Source organism: Paralichthys olivaceus, chromosome 18, assembly GCF_024713975.1.
Source record: "Paralichthys olivaceus isolate ysfri-2021 chromosome 18, ASM2471397v2, whole genome shotgun sequence".
Classification (NCBI taxonomy): Eukaryota; Metazoa; Chordata; class Actinopteri; order Pleuronectiformes; family Paralichthyidae; genus Paralichthys; species Paralichthys olivaceus.
Genome location: NC_091110.1, coordinates 2,818,810 through 2,842,553, shown reverse-complemented (window position 1 = coordinate 2,842,553; position 23,744 = coordinate 2,818,810). Strand labels below are relative to the sequence as shown.

The 23,744-nt window shown below is 41.5% G+C and overlaps 4 protein-coding genes across 5 annotated transcripts; 3 read left to right on the top strand and 1 right to left on the bottom strand.

Moving 5' to 3' along the window:
- Nucleotides 1-129: 129 nt before the first annotated feature.
- LOC138405358 (peptidyl-prolyl cis-trans isomerase-like) lies at nt 130-2,787 on the top strand. Its single transcript, XM_069513148.1, has 5 exons — nt 130-289; nt 988-1,018; nt 1,841-1,929; nt 2,202-2,374; nt 2,467-2,787. The coding sequence occupies exons 1-5, from the start codon at nt 221-223 to the stop codon at nt 2,600-2,602; spliced, it is 498 nt and encodes a 165-aa protein (XP_069369249.1). The 5' UTR covers nt 130-220; the 3' UTR covers nt 2,603-2,787.
- A 747-nt stretch (nt 2,788-3,534) lies between these two features.
- Nucleotides 3,535-6,192, top strand: LOC109626513 (peptidyl-prolyl cis-trans isomerase-like). The gene is made up of 5 exons (XM_069513147.1): nt 3,535-3,685; nt 4,697-4,727; nt 5,220-5,308; nt 5,581-5,753; nt 5,846-6,192. The coding sequence occupies exons 1-5, from the start codon at nt 3,617-3,619 to the stop codon at nt 5,979-5,981; spliced, it is 498 nt and encodes a 165-aa protein (XP_069369248.1). The 5' UTR covers nt 3,535-3,616; the 3' UTR covers nt 5,982-6,192.
- A 268-nt stretch (nt 6,193-6,460) lies between these two features.
- LOC109626011 (dual specificity protein phosphatase 26) lies at nt 6,461-15,082 on the bottom strand. Of its 2 annotated transcripts, XR_011239068.1 has the most exons (5): nt 14,860-15,033; nt 14,488-14,666; nt 12,629-12,840; nt 7,439-11,512; nt 6,461-7,018 (listed from the first exon to the last, which is right to left on the bottom strand). XR_011239068.1 is itself a non-coding variant. In XM_020081667.2 (4 exons), exons 2-4 carry the CDS (start codon nt 14,664-14,666, stop codon nt 11,301-11,303), a joined length of 603 nt encoding a protein of 200 aa, XP_019937226.1. In that variant the 5' UTR covers nt 14,860-15,082; the 3' UTR covers nt 6,461-11,300. The 2 variants fall into 2 exon arrangements, 1 of the variants encoding a protein (XP_019937226.1); XM_020081667.2 differs by having other exon boundaries at nt 6,461-11,512; nt 14,860-15,082.
- A 1,730-nt stretch (nt 15,083-16,812) lies between these two features.
- Nucleotides 16,813-23,445, top strand: ddx56 (DEAD (Asp-Glu-Ala-Asp) box helicase 56). Its single transcript, XM_069513146.1, has 14 exons — nt 16,813-16,958; nt 17,620-17,781; nt 18,006-18,160; nt 18,504-18,674; nt 19,025-19,115; nt 19,257-19,498; nt 19,710-19,853; nt 20,742-20,855; nt 20,939-21,033; nt 21,259-21,332; nt 21,521-21,610; nt 21,715-21,820; nt 21,950-22,047; nt 23,050-23,445. The coding sequence occupies exons 1-14, from the start codon at nt 16,902-16,904 to the stop codon at nt 23,131-23,133; spliced, it is 1,683 nt and encodes a 560-aa protein (XP_069369247.1). The 5' UTR covers nt 16,813-16,901; the 3' UTR covers nt 23,134-23,445.
- Nucleotides 23,446-23,744: the final 299 nt, after the last annotated feature.

Below are 23,744 nucleotides of genomic sequence, written 5' to 3'. Positions count from 1 at the left end.
CGAGCTGTCCTGAAACAGGTTCGACCAATCAACCCACACCTCAACTCACATGTTCATTACAATTGGTCCAATTTTGAGCCTTTGAGGAGGACGGAGGCTGCGATTGGCTGTTGTCAGCTCTTATGTCAGCTGCTTAGAGCCAGTGAGTCTGACAAGTTGACAGGATTCACTTCTAGTTTAACTTTTACATTATAAGCAACACAGAGGCAGGTTTGTGAAAATGGCAAATCCCAGAGTTTTCTTTGACATCACCATTGGTGGCGCTCCTGCTGGCAGGATTGTAATGCAGGTAAGATAAATCAATCACTGACTATTCATATTTAATTTTGACTATGCACAATTTAAAGTTGGATTATATACAAACAGGCTGTAGGTGTGACTGACATGTTCTCAGGTGCAGCTTTAACATTAAAAGCAGGTTTATACACAGATACCAGCAAATGTTTCCTTTTTATTGGGGCCTGAGGACAGAATGGTATGATTACCCATAAGGACCTAGTTGGTCCCTTAATGCTTTTTGTCTTTCTTCTCATTTTCAGTCCTGAACATACTTGAAAAGTCACAAAATGTGTCTTGTGAAAATGCTCTGATTGAATAAGTCTCATGCATGGGTGTGGCGTCATGGTTTGATTACTCTGATAATTTTAAAGACAAAGCAACTTTTCAGTTTTTCTTCAATGCAGTTCCGTGGCATGGAATTTCAGTACTGATGAAACAGGAAGTAGCTTATAACTAGCGTGTGCTTTGTCAAGTCTGTGCCAAACTACACGTCTCAGAAGACATCTACATGACAATATTCAGTCTCAGTCACGGCACCACCTAGTGGCTACGTTAAATGACGGATGTTAAACTGTAACATCGCTTTCCTAGCAGGTTGATCACATTCACTTCAAAGCTTTAGTTTGCAGAGTATCTCACTCTTCCTCTTGACTGTGTGTATTATGTGTCAAACTGTTCACTCGTGTAAGAAATCCCTGTGTCTTGCAGCTGCAGGCAGATGTGGTCCCAAAGACGGCAGGTGGGTGAGACAGAGAAAAACCTTCAGAGTTACTGCACACAGCATCAGGCTCATGCTTGTTGTACACACCCAAATACTTGTGTTTGAGTGAAGAAACAGTGCGTCTCCATTCAGCTGGTTTTATTCCTCGTATGGGTTGAGACTGTGGCGGTCGCATCGATTAAAAAAACCTGAATATCCCGTCCCATAGTCAAATGTGAGGGTCAAACATTGACACAAGGAGACATGCAAGTGAGTGCTACCACTGCTGTGAGTGATAATAACAACAAGAAGGAAGAGAAAGCTGTTGGCAAGTGGTTAAAACCTGCACAATACTTAACTGAGTCCTTGTGATACTGTTCATAGACCAATGTTAGTCACATGGCCTCATTTATTCTCAGTCGGTGCAAAGAACAAATATTTGCCTCTGTGGAAATGAGGTTGTCAGTCATTCCCTTCAGATTTTACTTTACAAAATGTTTTACTTTACAGGTTTTGATGTAATTATGACTTAATACATATAGTAGTTTGTGTTTTCTGCTTTTAGGAGCTGCACAAGTGTTGAAAAGACTGTAAACCTTCTCGATCTGCTTCTATGTCTTTCCAGAGCCTTGTTTTGTTTTAAAGATCACTAACATCGACACTAACACTTTTGAAAAAACAACCAAACTCAGATTTACTGTGTTGTATCTGACAACAAAATGTGTCTGCTTCCTGTTTTTCCCAAATGTCCTACAAGGAGAACAAGGAAATAGGAAAAATCTCCAGTTACAATGTTTTTATTTTGTGCTTGTTTTAGTTGGTATAAGTTTTCTTGAGGACTGACAGAATCTTTACTTACAGAAAATTTCCGTGCTTTGTGCACTGGCGAGAAAGGTTTTGGCTACAAGGGCTCCACGTTTCACCGTATCATCCCTGGATTCATGTGCCAGGTACAGTTTAGATTTAAGCTCAAGTTGAACCTTAATCATGACGGCTGCTACCACATGTATTAATAATAATAATAATACATTTTATTTATAGGTGCCTTTCAGAGCACTCAAGGTCACCTTGCAAGGCAGAGATACAAACACATCAATAAACAATGTTTCAAAAACAGGAATAAAATGAACAGTGAATAAAACATTTAGATCGATCAAATGGAAGACAGTCAAACTGAATATTCCAGCGACACCACATGTGCTGACTCAACTTGGTTTTACAGGGAGGAGACTTTACCAACCACAATGGAACTGGAGGCAAATCCATCTATGGAGAGAAGTTTCCTGATGAGAACTTTCAGTTGAAACATATCAGCCCAGGAACACTGTCGATGGCTAATGCTGGACCCAACACCAACGGGTCCCAGTTCTTCATCTGCACATCTTCAACTTCATGGTGAGCTCCACTGTGACTTGTGCACACCTGCATTGAGATGAAAACAAACAATTTGTTGGTCTCAAATATTCATCGTCTCCTCTCCTCCTCAGGCTGGACGGGAAGCATGTGGTGTTTGGCAAAGCTGTGGAGGGAATGGATGTTGTCAAGGCAATGGAGAAGCATGGCTCAGAAAGCGGTGCAACTAAAGCCAAGGTTGTCATTGCGGACTGTGGTGAATTAAATTAGTCCAACTCACTCAGTTCCTTCATGTCAGTCTGCTCTCCTGTCAGATTTATCCTTATCATCCACATCCCAGTTTCTCTTTGAGATGGTGCATATCTACAGTATCAGTAGAAGAAGAAACAGTCGAAAAATGTTTGTCCAATATTCATATGTTGTACATTCCAGTCTGTCCTTAAGGACCACATTTGTTAACAAGCTCTCACTTAGATTGATGATGATAATGGATGATGGTGAAGATGATTGTATAAATAAAGTAATTTCACTTTGTGTGTCCTCTCATTCAGTTTCAAACATCTGTTAGAAAACTCCAGCTGTGTGTATTTGTGTATTTTCTCTTAATGTATGTATTAAGCTGTAAGGGACGTTTTTGCCACAACAAGAGAATTGGATTAAAGCCTAAGAATATTTATCAAGTGCTGTAATAACATGGTGTAACTTTTTGATTGTTGTAAAACACTAGAGGTGAGTATAGGCATTAACTTAATAGGTAGAAGTGTGTGAGTGTGTATGTTCATATGTCTGTGATGAGGAATAAGCACATGGAGGAAAGAGAAGAATCATCCAACATCACTGATAATGAACAAGAGCAAATTATTCTCACTGTCTTATGATATTATGATTTGAGTAAAGCATATGTGTACTTTTTCCACCTCTGGTTAAATTTGTTTTAAAAAAAACTGCTGTATAAGTGCAGATGAACTCTGAGCTTCCAGGTTAAGGAATATTGTTGAGGACAGAAGAGTATTTTTCAGCTTTTCCACTGCAGCCTTTTCTCTCTGGCCACAGCTCCGCCCTTGCGAGCTGTCCTGAAACAGGTTCGACCAATCAACCCACACCTCAACTCACATGTTCATTACAATTGGTCCAATTTTGAGCCTTTGAGGAGGACGGGGGCTGTGATTGGCTGTTGTCAGCTCTTATGTCAGCTGCTTAGAACCAGTGAGTCTGACAAGTTGACAGGATTCACTTCTAGTTTAACTTTTACATTATAAGCAACACAGAGGCAGGTTTGTGAAAATGGCAAATCCCAGAGTTTTCTTTGACATCACCATTGGTGGCGCTCCTGCTGGCAGGATTGTAATGCAGGTAAGATTAATCAATCACTGACTATTCATATTTAATTTTGACTATGCACAATTTAAAGTTGGATTATATACAAACAGGCTGTAGGTGTGACTGACATGTTCTCAGGTGCAGCTTTAACATTAAAAGCAGGTTTATACACAGATACCAGCAAATGTTTCCTTTTTATTGGGGCCTGAGGACAGAATGGTATGATTACCCATAAGGACCTAGTTGGTCCCTTAATGCTTTATGTCTTTCTTCTCATTTTCAGTCCTGAACATACTTGAAAAGTCACAAAATGTGTCTTGTGAAAATGCTCTGATTGAATAAGACTCATGCATGGGTGTGGCATCATGGTTTGATTACTCTGATAATTTTAAAGGCAAAGCAACTTTTCAGTTTTTCTTCAATGCAGTTCCGTGGCATGGAATTTCAGTACTGATGAAACAGGAAGTAGCTTATAACTAGCGTGTGCTTTGTCAAGTCTGTGCCAAACTACACATGTCTCAGAAGACATCTACATGACAATATTCAGTCTCAGTCACGGCACCACCTAGTGGCTACGTTAAATGACGGATGTTAATCTTTAACATCGCTTTCCTAGCAGGTTGATCACATTCACTTCACACAATGAAAAACCGATATATGAATAGAAACTACAGCTCTTCATCAATAAGATAAGCAATAAACATACAGCATCTAATGAAAGTCAGCTAAGTATATGACATATAAAAGTAAAGTACATCAACAGAATACTTACAAATGGTGCATAGTATAATGAGCATTTATCTGTAATACTGATATCGGTCAGGCAGCTGTTATTCATGTATGAAGCTGGGCTTAGTGTGGTCAACTGGAATAAAAAAGCCTCTTTGCCCATGTTGTTGTTGCCTTTGTCACATTTGAGGCTTCAGGTATTCTGGGCCTGTCCTTTACAAAGCTTTAGTTTACAGAGTATCTCACTGTTCCTCTTGACTGTGTGTATTATGTGTCAAACTGTTCACTCGTGTAAAAAATCCCTGTGTCTTGCAGTTGCGGGCAGATGTGGTCCCAAAGACGGCAGGTGGGTGAGACAGAGAAAAACTTTCAGTTACTGCACACAGCATCAGGCTCAGGCTTGTTGTACACACCCAAATACTTGTTTGGCTGACGCATCGATTAAAAAAACCTGAATATCCGGTCCTAGAGTCAAATGTGAGGGTAAAACATTGACACAAGTAGACATGCAACTGAGTCCTTCTGGTGTTATTATGACTTCATACATTTAGTAGTTTGTGTCTTCTGCAAAGCTTTTTGATCTGCCTCCATGTCTCTCCAGAGCCTTTTTAGGATTTAAAGATCATTAACATTGACACTTAAACACTGCAAAAATATAACAAAACTCAGATTTACTGTGATGTATCTGACAACAAAATGTGTCTGCTTCCTGTTTTTCCCAAATGTCCTACAAGGAGAACAAGGAAATAGGAAAAATCTCCAGTTACAATGTTTTTATTTTGTGCTTGTTTTAGTTGGTATAAGTTTTCTTGAGGATTGACAGAATCTTTACTTACAGAAAATTTCCGTGCTTTGTGCACTGGAGAGAAAGGTTTTGGCTACAAGGGCTCCACGTTTCACCGTATCATCCCTGGATTCATGTGCCAGGTACAGTTTAGATTTAAGCTCAAGTTGAACCTTAATCATGACGGCTGCTACCACATGTATTAATAATAATAATAATACATTTTATTTATAGGTACCTTTCAGAGCACTCAAGGTCACCTTGCAAGGCAGAGATACAAACACATCAATAAACAATGTTTCAAAAACAGGCATAAAATGAACAGTGAATAAAACATTTAGTTCGATCAAATGGAAGACAGTCAAACTGAATATTCCAGAGACACCACATGTGCTGATTCAACTTTGTTTTACAGGGAGGAGACTTTACCAACCACAATGGAACTGGAGGCAAATCCATCTACGGAGAGAAGTTTCCTGATGAGAACTTTCAGTTGAAACATACAGGCCCAGGAACACTGTCGATGGCTAATGCTGGACCCAACACCAACGGGTCCCAGTTCTTCCTCTGCACTGGTAAAACTTCATGGTGAGCTCCACTGTTACTTGTGCACACCTGCATTGAGATGAAAACAAACAATTTGTTGGTCTCATATATTCATCGTCTCCTCTCCTCCTCAGGCTGGACGGGAAGCATGTGGTGTTTGGCAAAGCTGTGGAGGGAACAAAAGTTATCGAGGCAATGGAGAAGTATGGCTCAGAAAGCGGTGCGACTAATGCCAAGGTTGTCATTGCCGACTGTGGTGAATTAAATTAGTCCAACTCACTCAGTTCCTTCATGTCAGTCTGCTCTCCTGTCAGATTTCTCCTTATCATCCACATCCCAGTTAATCTTTGAGATGGTGCATATCTACAATATCAGTAGAATATGTCCTACCTTCCAGTTTTTCTGTAAGGACCACATTTGTTAACAATCTCTGACTTAAATTCATGACGTTGATGATGTAAATAAAGCAACATCAAAGTTGTGTGTGATCTAATTTAGTTTCTAAGCATTTGTGAGGGAGAAATCCAGTTATGCATTTATGTATATATCTATGTGTAGGTACACTTTTGCTGAAACAAATATTAAAATAAAGGTCAATGAAAAATGTACAGCCTTGGAATACCTGAAATGAGGGAAAAACAAAATCCTCAACAACTGGCAATTTCCAAGAGATGTGCTCTACTAGGTGATTGACACACAATATAGTTAAAGATAGTTATAGTTATACAAAATGAAGTACAACAAATCAGTTAGAAGTTAATTTTTTTATTTTTGACTTGGTTCTGAATTTATCAAAACAAAGTTTCAATTCTCAGTGGTGTTCACAGTAAAAACATAGAAACACAGGTCTAAAAACCAACTTGAAGTACACATGTTAAGGCATCAACATCTCCTTTGCCACTTTCTCCTTCAAAGAGAATGATAATAAATAAATTCATAAGAATTCAAGTTTCCCTATAGAAAGGTCGCCGTGAGTAGAAATAATATTAATATAAACAGGAATTGAGACCAACGGACAGCCAATCACATCACAGTAAAAACCACAAATACAAAACATACACATCTAATACAGCAAAGGTAAAGATGGTAATGGTTGAAGAGGCCCCGATCAAAAAGTGATTCCTCGGTGTTGTAACAGTTAAAACGTGCCGATTGAGAATATCAAGGATCTCATGAAAAGACCTGTGATCTAACATCTGAGGTGTTGGGGTCTGATGTGACCTTTGGGTCAACTTGGTCCCCAAGTAGCCAGCTATAATGCAAATTGGTATTCATTTAACACACAATGCTAATAACTTGTCCTTGTCCTATACACATACACACTATCCATGTCTGGATTGTCTGTTGCTCTGCTTTGCTTTCCAAGGACGTAATGCAAAACAAATAGGAAATTTACCTTCTCGCAAAGAGTGAGTTGATGTGATAAATGTTTTTAGGTTGAATATAAATCCACAACCAGGATCAATTAGCTTAACATACCTTAGCATATAGACTGAAAGCAGGGAGAAAGATCTAGCCTAGTTCAAAACAAAGTTTGTCAAAATGGCTAAATATCAGTTAGCAAACCCTAGCAGTGATTGTGCAGTCATAGCACAGTAAAATAATTAGCAACTCGGTTTAGGTGAGGGGTATTCAGCTGCAACCTGCAACTTCACCACTAGATGTCGCCACTTTCTACACACTGAACCATATGTCGCTATTAGGTGCATATTTTACATCTATTTAGCATTTTTTTTCTTTAAAACAAGTCATTTGGACATATCAAAAAGTCAATGGAGACAGTTTTCCACCACCTCACCAAGGTAGAATTAATTCGCTTGTTCGCTACAGCTTATTAAATAGGCTAGTACAATTTCATTCAACAAAACAATGGAAATTACAGCTGCTTTGGTTTTGGTGTGTAAACTCAGGAATCCATTCTTTTTATTATTATTACTTCAGCATGTGCAGACTCTTCTTCACAGCAGACATTGGAACTTGTTATGAGTCCCCCTAATTTGTAATGATTTATTTATTCTTTTTAATTTATTTATTTCTGCTTGACTAGATTTCTGAATTTTGGACAGAACCAGGCTATTTACCCATGCTCCAGTCTTTATGCTAAGCTAGGCTAATCCCCTCTCTTTTTCTAGTAACAAAGACTAAGGAGTGGAGTTGCTAACTCTCTGCAGGAAATCACAATTATCCCAAATGTAGAAGTATATCTTCAAATCCACATTTGTACAGTCTGTATAAATCTGCACTGTAATTTCGGTTCACCCCTTCTCCCAGATGGTGATGTCGAAACAGCACGGAGAAACACCACAAGTCACAACAATATGTATCAAACGTTACACTTGAGGTATCATTAATAACACGCACATATTTGAAAAGCTGGTTTAAATTTCAGCATTGGTTAGTCTATTGTTTTTCACTAGCATGAGAACACAATTACCCTTAATTACCACCAAGACATAAAAGCAGACTTTGTAATTCAGCACTGAGCACTGTGCACTCTCCTGTTATCCAGGCAGTTGGTAGCTTTTACAATGGCACATTTGTGGTATTGTCTCCCACTGCACAGTCCCACAGTTTATTCTAAATACTTCAGGTGCTTGCATATTAAACCATCACTTAAGAGTATGACTCTGGGCTGCTGACACTTACTGTAAAGTTGAAGTGATGCACAAATGTGATTTTGGGTCTAGAGCCCCATTTGGACTGGATTTATTTTAAGGGAGTTGGGGGGATTTTAAACCAATTTGGAGTGCATGTATCTATAGATGTGACAATTATCACTGAGAAATCTTATAATTCAAATACACATTCTCAAGTGTCTTTTTCTGTCTTCCAGGCTGATTTATGGGCTTTTCCTCTGAATATACATAATGATAGCCTCGGGAAGTGAAAGTCACAGTAGATGGGTCTGTGTTCAGATTTGAGTAAGTTATGCAGTGAAGTCTGCACAGTGAATACTTCTTTTTCATCTCCCCTTAGTTGTTAATCCTGTCCAAATGGGTGTAAGTCTGTCGTCAACTGGCGGAATTTCAGATCATCTCATACAAGATATCCATTAAAAAACACTGGATTGAAACAATTAACTGAACCAACAACATATTATATTGTATGTTGCTATGCTCAACCTCACCACAGATAAAAGGTGTGTACAGATTGTGACAACACTGTAATACTATAATCAATAGGCTACATAACAGTGCTGGTTTCAGACCTGGGCTACAACTAGATTGTGAGTTGTTCAGGGCTACTTAATGACACTTGCTGAATGTAAAGAAGGAAGCCGAAAGAAGAAACTATCATCGCCGAGTGAGAATCTTCTTTCTGACTGCTGATATCAAAGGTTTTACCTCCGCATTGATTACAAAAGACAGTGGAGCCCATATTTGGCCAGGGCCAGGTGTGGTTATTTTAGGGCCCCACATAAAAACAAGTTGGGGGCCTCTAATTCCCAACCCTGAGCCACTTCAGTCCTCAAAGTGCTATACAGAAGATCCAGAGTCGCTGATAAAAACACTCAGACTGAAATAATTAATTGATTGATTGATTTGTTAATTGATAGAAAGGAGATAACAACTAATTTAAATGTGGTAGGCTGGTGACCAGGGTGAACCCTGTATCTCACCTAATGTCAGTGGGGATTGGTTCCAGCCCCTGCGCCCCTCAAAGGATACTCATGGATGGAAGATCCAGATGTAAATTGTCATAGTCTGGGCTCTGGGATGTTGTTGTTTGGCTTTTTTTAAACTTTTTTAAACTTTTTGACAATCAATTAATCAATTAATCATAAAAACGGTCAGCAGATTCATTGAAAAACAAAGTCATCAATAGTTACATCGTTAAATGAGATGAACTCGATTTTACTGGTGGCACCAGGAGGCAGTGGCAGTACTGTCTGTAAATCTCCTTTTATCAAAACAAGCGGCAATGATCTGCCACTGAGATAATTGAATATATTTCCAACTGATCTGATCATGTCAACACTGCAGTCCCCCTCTTGATACTGGAGCAGTGATACTGAGACAGAGGGACAGAAGAATTGTAGAAATGTCTTGATATAAGAACAAATGTAACAGAGATTATGATTATGTTACAGTGGTACAATACAATCAGAATTCCTGTCTTGATAGGTTTCAGTGGAATGGTCTGAAGTTTGATTGGAAAGAAGGTTTTCAAACCTTTTGTTTTATGACCCCTCATGGACAAACGCTTGCCAACTTGACTGGGGCTGCTCATCCCTGGGCTGATGTGTCTTTGAGCTGTAAGCACACACTCTTAGGAGGGTGTTCTGTTTCAATCTATTGATCATTTTGGGGCGTCTCTTACTTTGATTAGTTCGCACGGACAGGAATGACATAAAACTAATGTCCCCTTGCTGGATTCACATTGCTTTGTATGTTACAGCCCTGTAAAGATCCTTTTTTAATAGCTTTTAGGCTTTTAGAGAGATCATGAAGATTTTAAATCAGTTTATAAAGATCAACACATTTTCTCATGCAGCACTTGAGTCTCGGCCTGGTCACACCAGAATGCAGTACAGCTGAATTCATGAAGCACTAGTTCTAGAGGCTTGATTGTGTAGTAGGAAACATGCTAGTCAGTCAAAATAGTTCCCTGAGCGTCTTCCTAGTTTGTCTTTAATTTGCCGTTGACTCACACCTGGTATTATGAACTGTGCGTGAGCCAGCAAAGCTAACACAGGTCAACACTCAAGAGACTCATTAACGCCGATCTCATAACTGTTAAACAATCTGTTGTGAGGCAGTTAAACTCTTAAGATGCTTTCAGACATGCACCGAACTCCGCAGATCCTCCGTATTTTCTCTGGAGGAGTCGCTTGTGTGAACGCAAATGTCCGAGCGAGCGGCTCCGGATTACCTGCAGACTTTCTCCGGCTGGCCCCTTAGTATAAAGTCTGTAGAAATTCAGGAGAATTCGATGTGAGAACACGGCAGGAGATCCCCCACTGGGGTGATGCTTCAAGCACACAGAAAAACCAAACAAAAAGAAAGCAAATATCTCCGGATTAAAAGGTGACGACACACACAGAGACACTGACAAAGCTACAATATCTTCCTCCATTTTGGACACTCGGGTTCTACCTTCCATTATCTGAATGGCTTTCTTGTGACCAAAGCATTTTAAAAATCGGATTTATTTTCGCTGTGAAATTCTGCTGTTTTACACGCTGGTGTGACCATGCATTGAGGCCAGGGCTGCTTTGTCATGGGTTCTAACGATTATGTCCTGAAAAACGCATTTCTGATCAATAACACTGACTAGACTTGATTTTAATGAATCATTCAGGTAAGGGTGCTGTTTGGCAATTAAATGTAAGTGGTATCTCCAGATCATAAACAACATGGACTTGACTGAACACTTACTATCAAGCGCTTGTGGTGTTTGATTATAACTGGAATAATAATGAATGAGCATTGACGCTACTCATATCAGACAGATCCTCAGATCACCTGCTGCCTGTCAGAGCCACAGTGTCAGAAACCCACAGGTTGCTCCTGACTCGGTCCCATTATCTCCCTCAGTGTAACCGGGGCGTGCCGCTACCTCAGATACCATGTTTTTCTGAAGGTGTTTTCAGCTCTGCGGCGACGTCTTGCGGCTCTCTCTCAGGATGCCGTCCAGGCCGTTGAGCTGGCGCAGGAAGCCCCGGTTGGGGATGACGCCTCGGTGGTCTTTCACTGTTTTGATGGCCTCCACCAGAGTCAGGTTTTGTCTGATCATCAGGTAGGCCAGCACCAGAGTGGCTGAGCGGCTCACCCCCACAGTGCAGTGGACCAGCACCTTACCTACACACAGAGAACAATAGGAACGATAGGAACATGCCTGTTATCACATTTATCATGCCTCCTCCCTCTACTCTAAATGTTTTTTCATGACATCACTTTGTAGCTAGTTAATTTTGCATGGTTTCTTTGGTGTACGGCAGGTTACTGAATTTTTGCGATAAGTTACAGTTACAAGTTACTGCTTTTGCATAAAGTAATTAGTTACTCAGTAAAGTGACTTTTAAGTTAAGTTCATTTGAATGGTTTTCCTCCTTTCTCTTAATAATGCGGCTGGAGCGGACAACAGGTGATAAAAGACAAAAACAACTGGCGATCATCACATAATGAGGTGTTTTGTATAGGCCTATTTACCGTAGCTTCAACAGGCCTCAGCTCTAAATCAGCAACACAGACAGTGTGAAATCAAATAACAGGAGAACGTGTGTCCTGGTAGTGGACAGGCGGCTTCGAAACATGCAGGAGGATAAAATGTAACTCAGCACTCGCAGTATTCGCTTTGGCTCCGTTTTCACAACAGATTAAATATTTTCTTAATGCGATGAGGTTTTTAAAAAGTCTTCGATTATAATCACAAAATGCAAAACACTAAATCACATGTTCAATTGCTAGAGTGCAGTCACCTCATTACCACAACTTTGAAGGCTTATTACTGAGAATACAGAGCATTGTATTAATGCAAAATGTGCTTGCAAGCATTTTTCTTTATGGCATCTTTCTCAGGTGGAAGGCAGTATGGGCAAAAACAAAACTTCTTGTTGCAATGTGTCCACTAACCACAGCTATAGTTACATTTTTGGGTATTTTTTAAGAATTTTAATGTTGTATTTATTTCAATTTAAAAACCCACAAAAAAACTTTTGCATACAAATGAATATCACAATTCACTGTGGCTAACTGTGTTTTTGATGATAACAAATGCAAGTTATGTAATATCTGGGGGTTGGTATCTTGAAATTTTACATACTGATCCAAAGCTATTGTAAAAAAGTTTTGAGTAAAATAAAAAGACACGAAAAGTAAGTTTTTCTACACTTTTGGCCACAGCCATCAACATAATTGCACTCTGTTTACTAAAGTGTTAAACCTAACTTTTACTGTCCACATTCACAAACTCACCTCCACTTGTCAGGGCTTTGTGGATGAACTCTGCGGCAGGATAGAAGTTGACACTCATGTCGAAGGTGGGGGAGTCGTGGGCCTCGATGCCGTGATAGGTGATGTTCATGCCGGCGTAATACTCGGCTCCGCCGCGCCACTTACTCTGTGCACAGTTGAGGATGTGTGTGATGCCCAGCTTGGCCAGTTCACGTCGATCTGATGCGATATCTCTGCAGACAAGTCGTTTTTTTTTCACAGCTCATCATCAGCCAGTCAAAGTGATTTTCACTTCTCATTGATGGGGTCAAGTTGAAGGTAGTTAGCTGTCGCAATATCATTTAAAACAAATAATGCTATGAATTATGTGGTTTGTCTGTTATGGCAAATTAACTATACTCAAAATGGGACAAAAAACTAAAACCTAATATGTTGAGTGTGAACGGTACAGCAGGAAAAGAATTAAAATAATTTGAATTCTTTTAGAGGCACTCCATTGTTTACATACTATTAGTATGTGAGTTATTAGCATTGTTTAAATATTACTTTCGGTGTCAGGACTATATGGTGACAGCCATGCACATTATTTGCATGTGACTGCCAGTTTAATATAAACAACTTCATGTAAATAATAAATGAAATAAATGAAGTATGGTGAAAGTGCTCAGTCCCTTTATGCAGTTTAGTAACATGGATATACAGCATAGACACGTGTAAAATGGTTAATACACGTACATACAGGATTACATTTAGACTATATATCACATAGACAGATTCTAAAAATAAAAGATTAAGTTTTTTATTCTTACAGCAGCTTTAACATCCTGAGTCCACTTGTGCAGCCTTGTGCCTTATTGACTTAAGATGCATGCTGCTGCAGAAATGCTTCATTCAACATGGGTGCCCCACTTAACCTCAAACTATATCCCACTTGCTCAGGGCTCATAATATGATTCTCAGGACTCCTCTCCTCACATGGAGCCTCTACACATTAAAAACCACTGTTGTTATTACATCTCTTAGGATAGCATAGAATATAGTGTTTCCATTTAGCCAAATGGCAAAACACTCCTGCTGACAGCACTCCATTAATGTGTGCATTAAAGGGATTGTTCATCCAGAAATGGAAATGAAGTCATTATCTCCTCACCACTATGCCGATGGAGGGGTGGGGGAAGTGTTTGAGTCCACAAAACACTTTAGGAGTCTCAGGGGTAAACAGCGTTGCAGCCAAATCCCATACAACTGAAGTAAATGGTGACTGATTCTTCAAATGCAAAAAAAACAACAACAGAAAAAAACATAAAATGCTTCCATTCTACTGCTGTGGTGTCATCCAAGTGTCCGTAAGCCCTGATGTTCAAGTTTGAATGTTTTTCCAGTCATATTTGGACGTCTGGGCTTATGGACATGATGACACCACAGATGTTTTTCGTCTGTTGTTTTTATACATTTGAAGACGTGGTCACCATTTACTTCAATTCTATTGAATATGGCTGCAACACTGTTTACCCCTGACACTCCAGAAGTGTTTCGTGCACTCACACACTTCACCCACCCCTCCATTGGCACGGTGGTGAGCAGGGAGGCAGTAGCTCAGTCCATAGCGACTTGGCTTGGGAACCGGAGGGTGGCCAGTTCAAGTCCAGCATGGACGGAAGTTGGAGAGGTGCCAGTTCACCTCCTGGGCACTGTGGAGGTGCCCTTGAGCAAGGCACCAAACCCCCCTAATTGCTCCCTGTTTGCACGTTGCATGCTGTGTGTGGAACCATAAATCTTAGATGATGGGTGAATTTTTGGGTGAACTATCCCTTTAAGTTTCCATCAACACAGTGGCACAGAGCGTTATTATAAATGGCGGGAGGGTTATGTAAACTCACTGGTCTCCTATGTAGAGTCGTGGCCACACTTCGTCCGCGTGGTTACAGGCCGTCTTGCCCGTGTACAGCAGCCGCTCCAGCTCAGACACGCTCAGGTTCGGGGGGACGCGCTCCGAGTCTTTTCGGCTCGGAGACCTGGAGCTGCTCCGGGACCGAGAGAACCGGGACATGAACGCCATCTGATGAGAGAGAGGCAATAACATCAGCTCATCGCAGGGAGATCCATTAAACAGACAAGTGGAGCCACTGATCGAAACAATAATAGTGATAATAATAATAAGAGGTTAGGCTAGAATTAAAGAGATGGGGATAAAAACTGAAATCTGTGGGGATTACTGCATTCGAGCGTGAGGTTATGTAACAAGCACTTACCTGTGGATTCTTAATGTCTGCTGAACACAGTGGGACGCGTCTGTGGTGAGCGCAGCCGCGATCACACGAGGTGAAACCCACAGGCTGTCCCCTCCACGTGTTTCCTTCACCTGCGTGTTTCTGCGTTCCGCGTCTACAGACGGGGCTGCTCCGCGGCCATGTTGACTCATGTATCTGCCGTGGGAGGATGGATGTGATGGTGGGTCCGCTGGCTGAGCATCCACCTCACGGATCCACCTCCTCCCGCAGCTCCTCCATCCTCTCAACAGGTCTCAGCAGGAGGAGGCCTCGGGTTGCGGAAGCGTCGCTCCCGGGCTCCAGCCTCGCGTTCTCCCTGATTCTTCGTGCAGCACCGGGAGCTTCGCAGGTCAGAGACGAATTTTTTTTATTTCGTTATTAATGAACGCGATTGTGACGTCGGTGAGTTAGTAACTGCCGCGGGTTTGTCGCCATCTGTCGGTCAAACGACGATGTCGGCGCTAACAAGTGGTGCGTTCAAAGTTCATTGTTTAACTGTTTGTCCCCAAGGGGAAGGGCCATCATGGAAACATCGAACCCCAAATGAAAAGTTTTAGTTCTTTGGTCAGTGTGTGCACCTTCGACCCCCTCTTCCTCTCCCTTCATCTCTGTCAGACATCTTTTTCATAATGCATTAAACAGTGATACACCTCTACTGTATGTTAGATACTGTCTTTTCTCATGAATGTTGTAAATATTGTTATTTTGTTGATTTTCTCTGTTGCAATGCAACAACCAATGCTTGTCTGTCCGTCCTGGCAGCAGATCCCTCACATGAGGCTCTTTTGGGTGTTTTTTCTCTGCAATAGCTTTTGTTTTGTAAGTTCTTCCTCACCCTAGTCAAGGATTGAGGACACTTTGTACAGATTGTTTAGGAAAAAGTAATTTGTGAATGTGGTCTATACACATACAAATGTATCGATTGATTGATCTGTTGTGCCCTTTATACGACAAACCATTTCAGGATCTGAAGCGTTTACACTGCTCCCTTTTTAACTGTTACTGGTGCGGACCACAGCTTAGCCTCTGACACAATATCTGAAAATATGTATTTGGCATCCGTGATGTGATTCTTAATTTTGGTCCATCTAGGCCTTTCTCTGTCATGCTTGGACTCGTAGATACCTCCGGTCATGTGCTACTCTCCTCTTTGGGGTCCCACAGGGAGAGGGAACTGGCACCTCTCTGTCTCCTTTTATTTATCATATATGCATAGGAGGAAATGCAGGTGTGTATCCTAATAAAGCCTGATACCACCAATGTGTCATGTAGTCGCTCTTGCCTTGATTAAAATATGTACTGGGTGTCTCATAATTCCCTGTAGTTGACGCCAGCATGTTCCAGACTGGAATTTCTTTTTTTTTTTCCAAAAGCCGTTATAAAACAAAATACATTTCCATAACATCTTAATCCAAGTTTTAAACAGTGCAGATAGAAAATAAAACACAGTTATTCAATAAATACCACAAGAGGATATACAATGAATATAAAAACCTTTTTTTTTTCAAAAATAAAGCTGCAATATTTAAATGTGCTCATAATTTAGGTTTTATTTGAATAAAAACGTCTTCTTCTTTTTTCTTTGGCTACACAATTAATATTTGGGTGTTTAGATAAAAAAAACACTATTACAGCAACAATAATAATAACAATAGTTTATGGTAGAAATCTCCATAATGAGTTTAAAAATTGGACCAACATCAGCATAGGTGATGGAACTTTTTTATATTTTATAATCTCTTTGTGTTTTGTCCAGAAGATTTCAAACAAAGTTTCAACTCCTTACAATTTAAGTTTGAAACTATAAGGAAAACAAGATGGACAAATACATCAACGAATAGCTACACTAAGACAAAAAAAAATCTTTTAGTGTGGCCATGTTCTATGTAACTTTATGAATTGATGAATGTAAACAAAAACCAAGATTTGGTGATTAGTTAAAAGACGGAGTCCGAGCGTGGGACTTGAAGGCATCATGACGTAGAAACCCTGCGACGCACATGTGAGAGTGGTGAAGAGGAGCAATGGCTGCTGACAGACTACAGTTCCATGAGATGGGTTTAGACGATCGTCTTCTAAAGGTAACAACAGTCTGACATCATATATGAACCTGTAATGATCCACAGCAGAAACATGGAGTCACAACCGGAAACTCGGTGATGAAATATCGGCGCTAACTTCTCAGTAGTCCGGGGATTGGTTAACCACCACACACGTTCACTATTACTTTAGGTGTGTGTGTGTGTGTGTGTGTGTGTGTGTGTGTGTGTGTGTGTGTGTGTGTGTGTGTGTGTGTGTGTGTGTGTGTGTGTGTGAGTGAGTGAGTGAGTGAGTGTGTGAGAGAGAGAGAGAGAGAGTGTGTGTGTGTGAGAGAGTGTGTGTGAGAGAGTGTGTGTGAGAGAGAGTGTGTGTGTGAGAGTGTGTGTGAGAGTGTGTGTGTGAGAGTGTGTGTGTGAGAGTGTGTGTGTGTGTGAGTGAGTGTGTGTGTGAGTATATGTGTATGTATGTATGTATGTATGTATGTATGTGTGTGTGTGTGTGTGTGTGAAACAAGTCAAAGATAAAGACAATATTGGATATAAACATGAATAATTACATATAAATCGAACCGTCTATATTTGGATGAAGAAAACCGTTTATTGTAAAGTTAATGGTTAGAAGAGCCTTTGACAACACAAACTGTTAAACAACACATTGTTATTGTTGTCTGTGAACTCATGCCCTGTTGTTGTCATGATCCAGGCGGTTGCAGATCTGGGTTGGTCCCAGCCGACCCTGATTCAAGAGAAGGCCATTCCTCTGGCTCTGGAGGGGAAAGACCTTCTGGCTCGAGCCCGGACAGGATCTGGAAAGACGGCTGCGTACGCCATTCCTGTCATACAACGCATCCTGGCGTCCAAACAGGTGAGTGTGAAACGAATAAGGACCATTTCTCATAGTGGATTCAAGTGGATCCCTGTTCTGGGCAAAACATGCCAGTCGCCCCCTGGTGCAAGTTTTGGGTTCACACAGAAGATTGTTCCTCAGGACATGAATCCAAATATTCTCTCTCGGTGACGTGCAGTCCACATCGCAGCGCTGTCGCGTGCTGGTCCTGTTCTTACTTTTGTGTTTGGTGTCGTGCTCAGAGTGTTCGTGAGCAGGACGTGAGGGCTCTGATCCTGGTTCCAACCAAAGAGCTGGGTCGGCAGGTTCAGACCATGATGAGACAGCTGACGGCGTTCTGCTCGAGGGACGTGCGGGTGGCTGACATCTCTGGGAAGGCTGATCTGTCATCGCAGAGGTCGGTCTGCTCAGTCACCTCACTACAGTCCCTCTGTGCGATGTGTTTATATTTAAATGTCAAATAACGGTGTCACATCGATACAGTTGGATTGCAACAGCTGATATAATAAAAACTTCAAGACACAATAGTGAACATATTTCTGTAAGGAGCTGTAGAGAGTAGTGACATCCAGTACAAAATTGTATGTAGAAGCTTTTGTAACAGAGATTAAGTTCTCGAGAAATTCATATAGATTGATCATTGCCTGTTTTGTTTTGTGTTTTTTCTTTGATTATAGTCAGAATTGACTGTAAAAGTGTAAATGAGTTGTTTTTTTTGTTGAATGCTACTCTTGGGACAGACCTATCTTAATGGAAAAGCCTGATGTGGTAGTGGGGACGCCGTCCCGCGTGCTGGCCCACCTCAGCGCCCAGAATCTGGCCCTGCATTCATCGCTTGAGATGCTGGTGGTGGACGAGGCCGACTTGCTCTTCTCTTTTGGGTTCGAGGCAGACCTGAAGAACCTGCTGTGGTGAGTCTACTCGTGATCCACTGCCATGACCCGAGGGTGGATATGAGAAAGTGAAATTGATGTCAGTTTAGATAATATGGGTTAGTTTTATCAGCACAGTAAAACTGCTGAGTGTTGTGGTTCTTTGCAGGAAAGTACAACAACATAATTTATCTTTCAAGTTATAGTTGTAGGCAAAAGAAATAAACATATCACCGGTATGACAGACTAAAAACCTCATCGTGTTTTATATAACGTGCAACAAAGTTGTCTTTTTGTTTCCACCTGATGAGTTGATGTCTAATTTTGACTCAGCTCTACATCTTCTCTGTATAATCTTTAATCAACCACTTCTGTTTGTTGTGTCACAGTCATTTGCCGAAGATCTACCAGTCGTTCCTGATGTCTGCTACTCTCACCGAGGACGTTCAGGCCTTGAAGGAGCTGCTGCTACACAACCCTGTAATGTCACTGTCACATTCAAAGTCTCGCAGTGTCCGCGTTTCAGCTGGACACAGTAGAAAGCGGCAGAAGCGCGTGCTGCAGCGGCACAGTGTGAGTTGCCGGGCTCGATTTTTGACGTTCACTCTCTCTCTCTCTCAGGTGATCTTGAAGCTTCAGGGCTCTCAGCTCCCGGACAGCAGCCAGCTGCAGCAGTACAGCATCAAATGTGAGGAGGAGGACAAGTTCCTGCTCATCTACACGCTGCTGAAGCTGCGACTGGTTCAGGGAAAGACGCTGGTGTTTGTGGGAGCAGTGGACAGATGCTACAGACTGAAGCTGTTCCTGGAGCAGTTCAGTATTCCTGCCTGTGTGCTCAACTCTGAGCTGCCCGTTCAGTCCAGGTGAGAGAGGAGGACAGGTGACAAATAATTCCATGATATTATTTGACAACCTCGTTAAGATTGATCATTTTCTTTCAATATGTAAGCTACAGGTTATTACAATTCAAGAGCAAAGGATATTTAAGAAAGTTCTAGTACTGTATAATTTTCACGAGACAGAAGTTGCTTTATTTTCTTGTTCACGTTCATGTTTCCCACCGCTCCTGTACAGGTGTCACATCATCACCCAGTTTAACCAGGGATTTTATGACTACATCATCGCCACAGATGAACAGAGTTTGGCCGACCCCTCTGCAGCTCCCCAGACGAGTGCGGGCAAAGGGAAAAAGAAAAAGACCACAGAGAGAAAAGGAAAGTGAGTCATATGAGTTTGATTTCTCAAGAAGTGTCGCCTTTGATTTGCCAATTCACTGAACTATGCCTCAGAGTGGTTCTTATCATTACTGTTGAAGAACACTCGGATTTGTCTGCTGGGTCCGAAGCTCCCCTCAGCCTCACGGAGCTTTATAGTGAGTTTCAGCTCATTGTCCGTCTGCTACTCTCTCACTGCTCTCAGCGAGCCTGTTGGTATTAGCATCTGTCCTGAGCGATCAGATCAGATGTGGTCAGCGCTAAGTTCAGGTCTGAAAGCACTGGAATGCGTCTTCAGTGCGTCCTGAGGTCCGATCACTCGGACCACATTTGTTGGTGGTCAGGGACACGTGACCACATTCTTTTCACTGTGCGAACTTGAATGATTCCAGGGCCACATACCATCTCATCTCTGAACTTCTACAGTTTTACAATGACTCAAATGTGGATTTTTCTGGACACCACCTCAGTGTCTTCAGCAGAGCAGCACCAGATTAATTCAGCCCCTCCTGATTCTTCTCTCTCTGCGGAAACACACGCACACTGACATCACCATTCACTCAGACTGGGTAAAACAACATAACTTAATAGGCATAATAACATTAGCGATTATTTCCTATTGAGCAGGGAAGTGACAGCTGATCCCAAGTGACCACAGGAGACACGCTCAGGATGCATTTTAAGACCTGGTGTGAACAGATGAGCTCAGCGCTGTCCGCTTGAGATCGTATCCCTCAGGGCGGATGTTAATACCAGGTCCGACCAGAGCCACAGAGTCTTGAGCTTCACTGGTTTTAGAGAGAGAGATGCAAAAAGTCTCTGTCCACTGCCTCTTCAGCCGCAAACAGGTAGTGAAACCAAAAACATAATTTTTGTATTGATATGTTCAAAGGGGCAAGGACAAGGAGTATGGAGTCTCCAGAGGTGTGGATTTCCAAAATGTTGCCAATGTCATCAACTTTGATTTCCCAACGACTGTAGAGTCCTACATCCATCGAGTTGGCAGGTGAGCAGCGTTGCTGGCTTCAGTCCCACTTCACCGATTGTATGTATAACCCACAGTAACGTTGACTTTGCTCGATGTTGTAGAACGGCGAGAGCAGACAACCCAGGCAGCGCTCTGTCGTTCATCTCACACGCTGAGCTCGCTTTGCTGTCAGAGGTGGAGGAGGCTCTGACAGGAGGTAACGACGACGTTTCACTCTCATGTTTGCACTTTAAATATGAAGCTACAGCCAGCAGCTCGTTAGCTTAGCATACAGATTGGAACCAAGAGTAAACCCCAAGCCTGGCTCCACCCTAAGGTTAAAAAAAATCATCCACCCGCACCTTCCCTGCTGATTTTAATTGGGAATACTGTGCGACCTTGTAATAAATGAGAGATTAACGTGTTCACATTTTCTTTTTAGATAATGCTGATTCTGTTCTGAAACCTTACGAGTTTAAGATGGAAGAGATTGAAGGCTTCAGGTACAGGTGCAGGGTAAGTCACCACCTTATTAAAGTCAAGAACACATTATTATTATTCATATTATTATTATTATCATCACACATGAGAAACTGTTTGGACTGTGGTTTGCTCTGAAAAGGTTCAAACACTTGTTCTAATTTACTTTTATTAAAGATTGAGTTTTAGCAGTTCAGGATGACGACTCTCTTGTTTGTGTGTAGGACGCCATGCGTTCAGTCACGAAACAGGCGGTGAAGGAGGCCAGGCTGAAAGAGATCAAACAGGAGCTGCTCAATTCAGAAAAACTCAAGGTGAGTGACAGTCACTAATCTGATATAGTAAATATATACATGTATATACTGTATGTATGTATATGTACGTGTGTAAATGATCGGCTGCTTCTACACTCGCTCAGACATATTTCGAGGATAACCCCAGAGATCTGCAGCTGCTCAGACATGACAAAGACCTCCACCCTGCTGTCGTCAAACCGCACCTGAAGAACATACCTGAGTACCTCAGTAAGACACACACACACGACACACACACACGACACACACACACGACACACACATATGACAAACACATATGACAAACACATATGACATGCATTAAATCACGGTTTGATCAATTTCACCAATTTCCCTCAGTTCCCGAGACACTGAGGGGTGTGGTGAATCCGCTGTCCAGCAAGAGGAGGAGGAAGAGGAAATCTAAACCTGACGGAGTCGTCAAGACCAGTTTCAAGGTGAGACTCTGTTCAAACTGATAGAATGACACACAGGTAACTGTGGCTCTCTGACTGTGAAACTCCTGAACATCATAATACGCTTATAGTGAACATTGAAATCTTGCAGACATAATGAGACTTAAAAATTCAACTGTAGTTACAGCTGTGTCCCATGACAATGTTTGTCTGTGAGCGTGGGAGAGAAAGACAGCACGATGAGTCAGGACTGAATTAATGAATGTGCAGCTCGCTATGGAGACAGATTTGACCACTTAAAGAAAAGTATCAATTATTTTTTAGTGAACAGTGTTAGTATTGTGGCGGTGACCACAAACATCTTAACATACGGTCACTGAGAAGCGTAAAAATACTTTGCTTCATCAGAGGACATCAGCGGAGAAGGCTGTCCCTATATGTGGCCCAGGACACATTCACAGAAGTCAAATGCATCCAGACCCCTCTGAATGTGGACTGAGGGATCAGACCTCATGTGTTTGGGTGCATTCAGACCTGGGCTTAGACCACTTGTGATCAGATCGCTCAGGACACATGTTAGTACCAGGCCTGAATGGCGTCTCACCTCCACACCCACCGTCCTAACCTCAGGTGGCATTGTGGGAGGAAGCTGGAGCACTCAGAGAAAATCGAAGCAGACTTTGGGAGAACATGCAAGCTCCACACAGACTAGCAGAACTGGGAAAGATGGGAAAGAGGAGTGATGGGTGGAAAAGAGGAGAGATAAGAGAGAGGGGGAGGTTGAGACAGAGACCAGGAACGGTTGCGTAACCATCATATTTAAGGTCTGTCTTCATCTAACACATCTTTCACCTGTCAAACTCATCTTGTTGGTGTGTTTGACCATAAATATTGTTTTTTCCTTCTTTTTTTCCTGAATGTTCTTCCCCACCTGTTTGGATGTTTTACAAAGAACAAAATCTAATGTGTATTAAAACACATGGGTTTAGATGAATCGATACTCAAGATGTTTGCTGTAACTATATATTTTTTTTCTTTTTGTAGAAGAACAGCAAGGGGACGAACCCACTGAAGACTTTCAGATACAGTGGAGGGAGAGGCAGGAAAGGCAAAGCGGGCCAGTCGTAGCTGCAGCTGCAGTTAACATGAACATGTATCAGTCCTGGATGTTAATACTGGGCAGAGACATTGACCAGGAGGATTGTATTGTCTCCATGTTGGACCAGTCGAGACAAGTGTAAACTGTGTTTGTCATATCAGAACCTGTCCATACAGACAAAAATCGACTTGTGTGGACAGAAGAAAATATAAGAATCAGTTTGAATCTGGATTTTTTTTGTCAAATCCAAGCATAATGTACCGAATGCAGACTGAGGAGTAAAGTATCTGTATGATCTCATTTATAATATGTTTATTAAAATAAAGCGTGCTCCCCACAAACTGAGTATTTGTAATTTTTCTACTGGATCACTGATCTCTGAATAGATAAGTCAATCAAAGTGTATTGATATAGCACGTCTCATACAGGTTATCGAAATTTAGGTTCACTCAACCCTCGACTCATTCTAGAGAACAGCTTGTGAACATGGGGGAACATTTAGCAGTTAAAGGTCCAGTGTGTAAGATTTAGGTGAACGGGATCTATTGGCAGAAATTTAATGGAGAATAATCGTCATGATGTTTTCACTAGTTCATTTGATCTAAATTGTATGAATTGTAGTTTTCTTTACCCCAGAAAA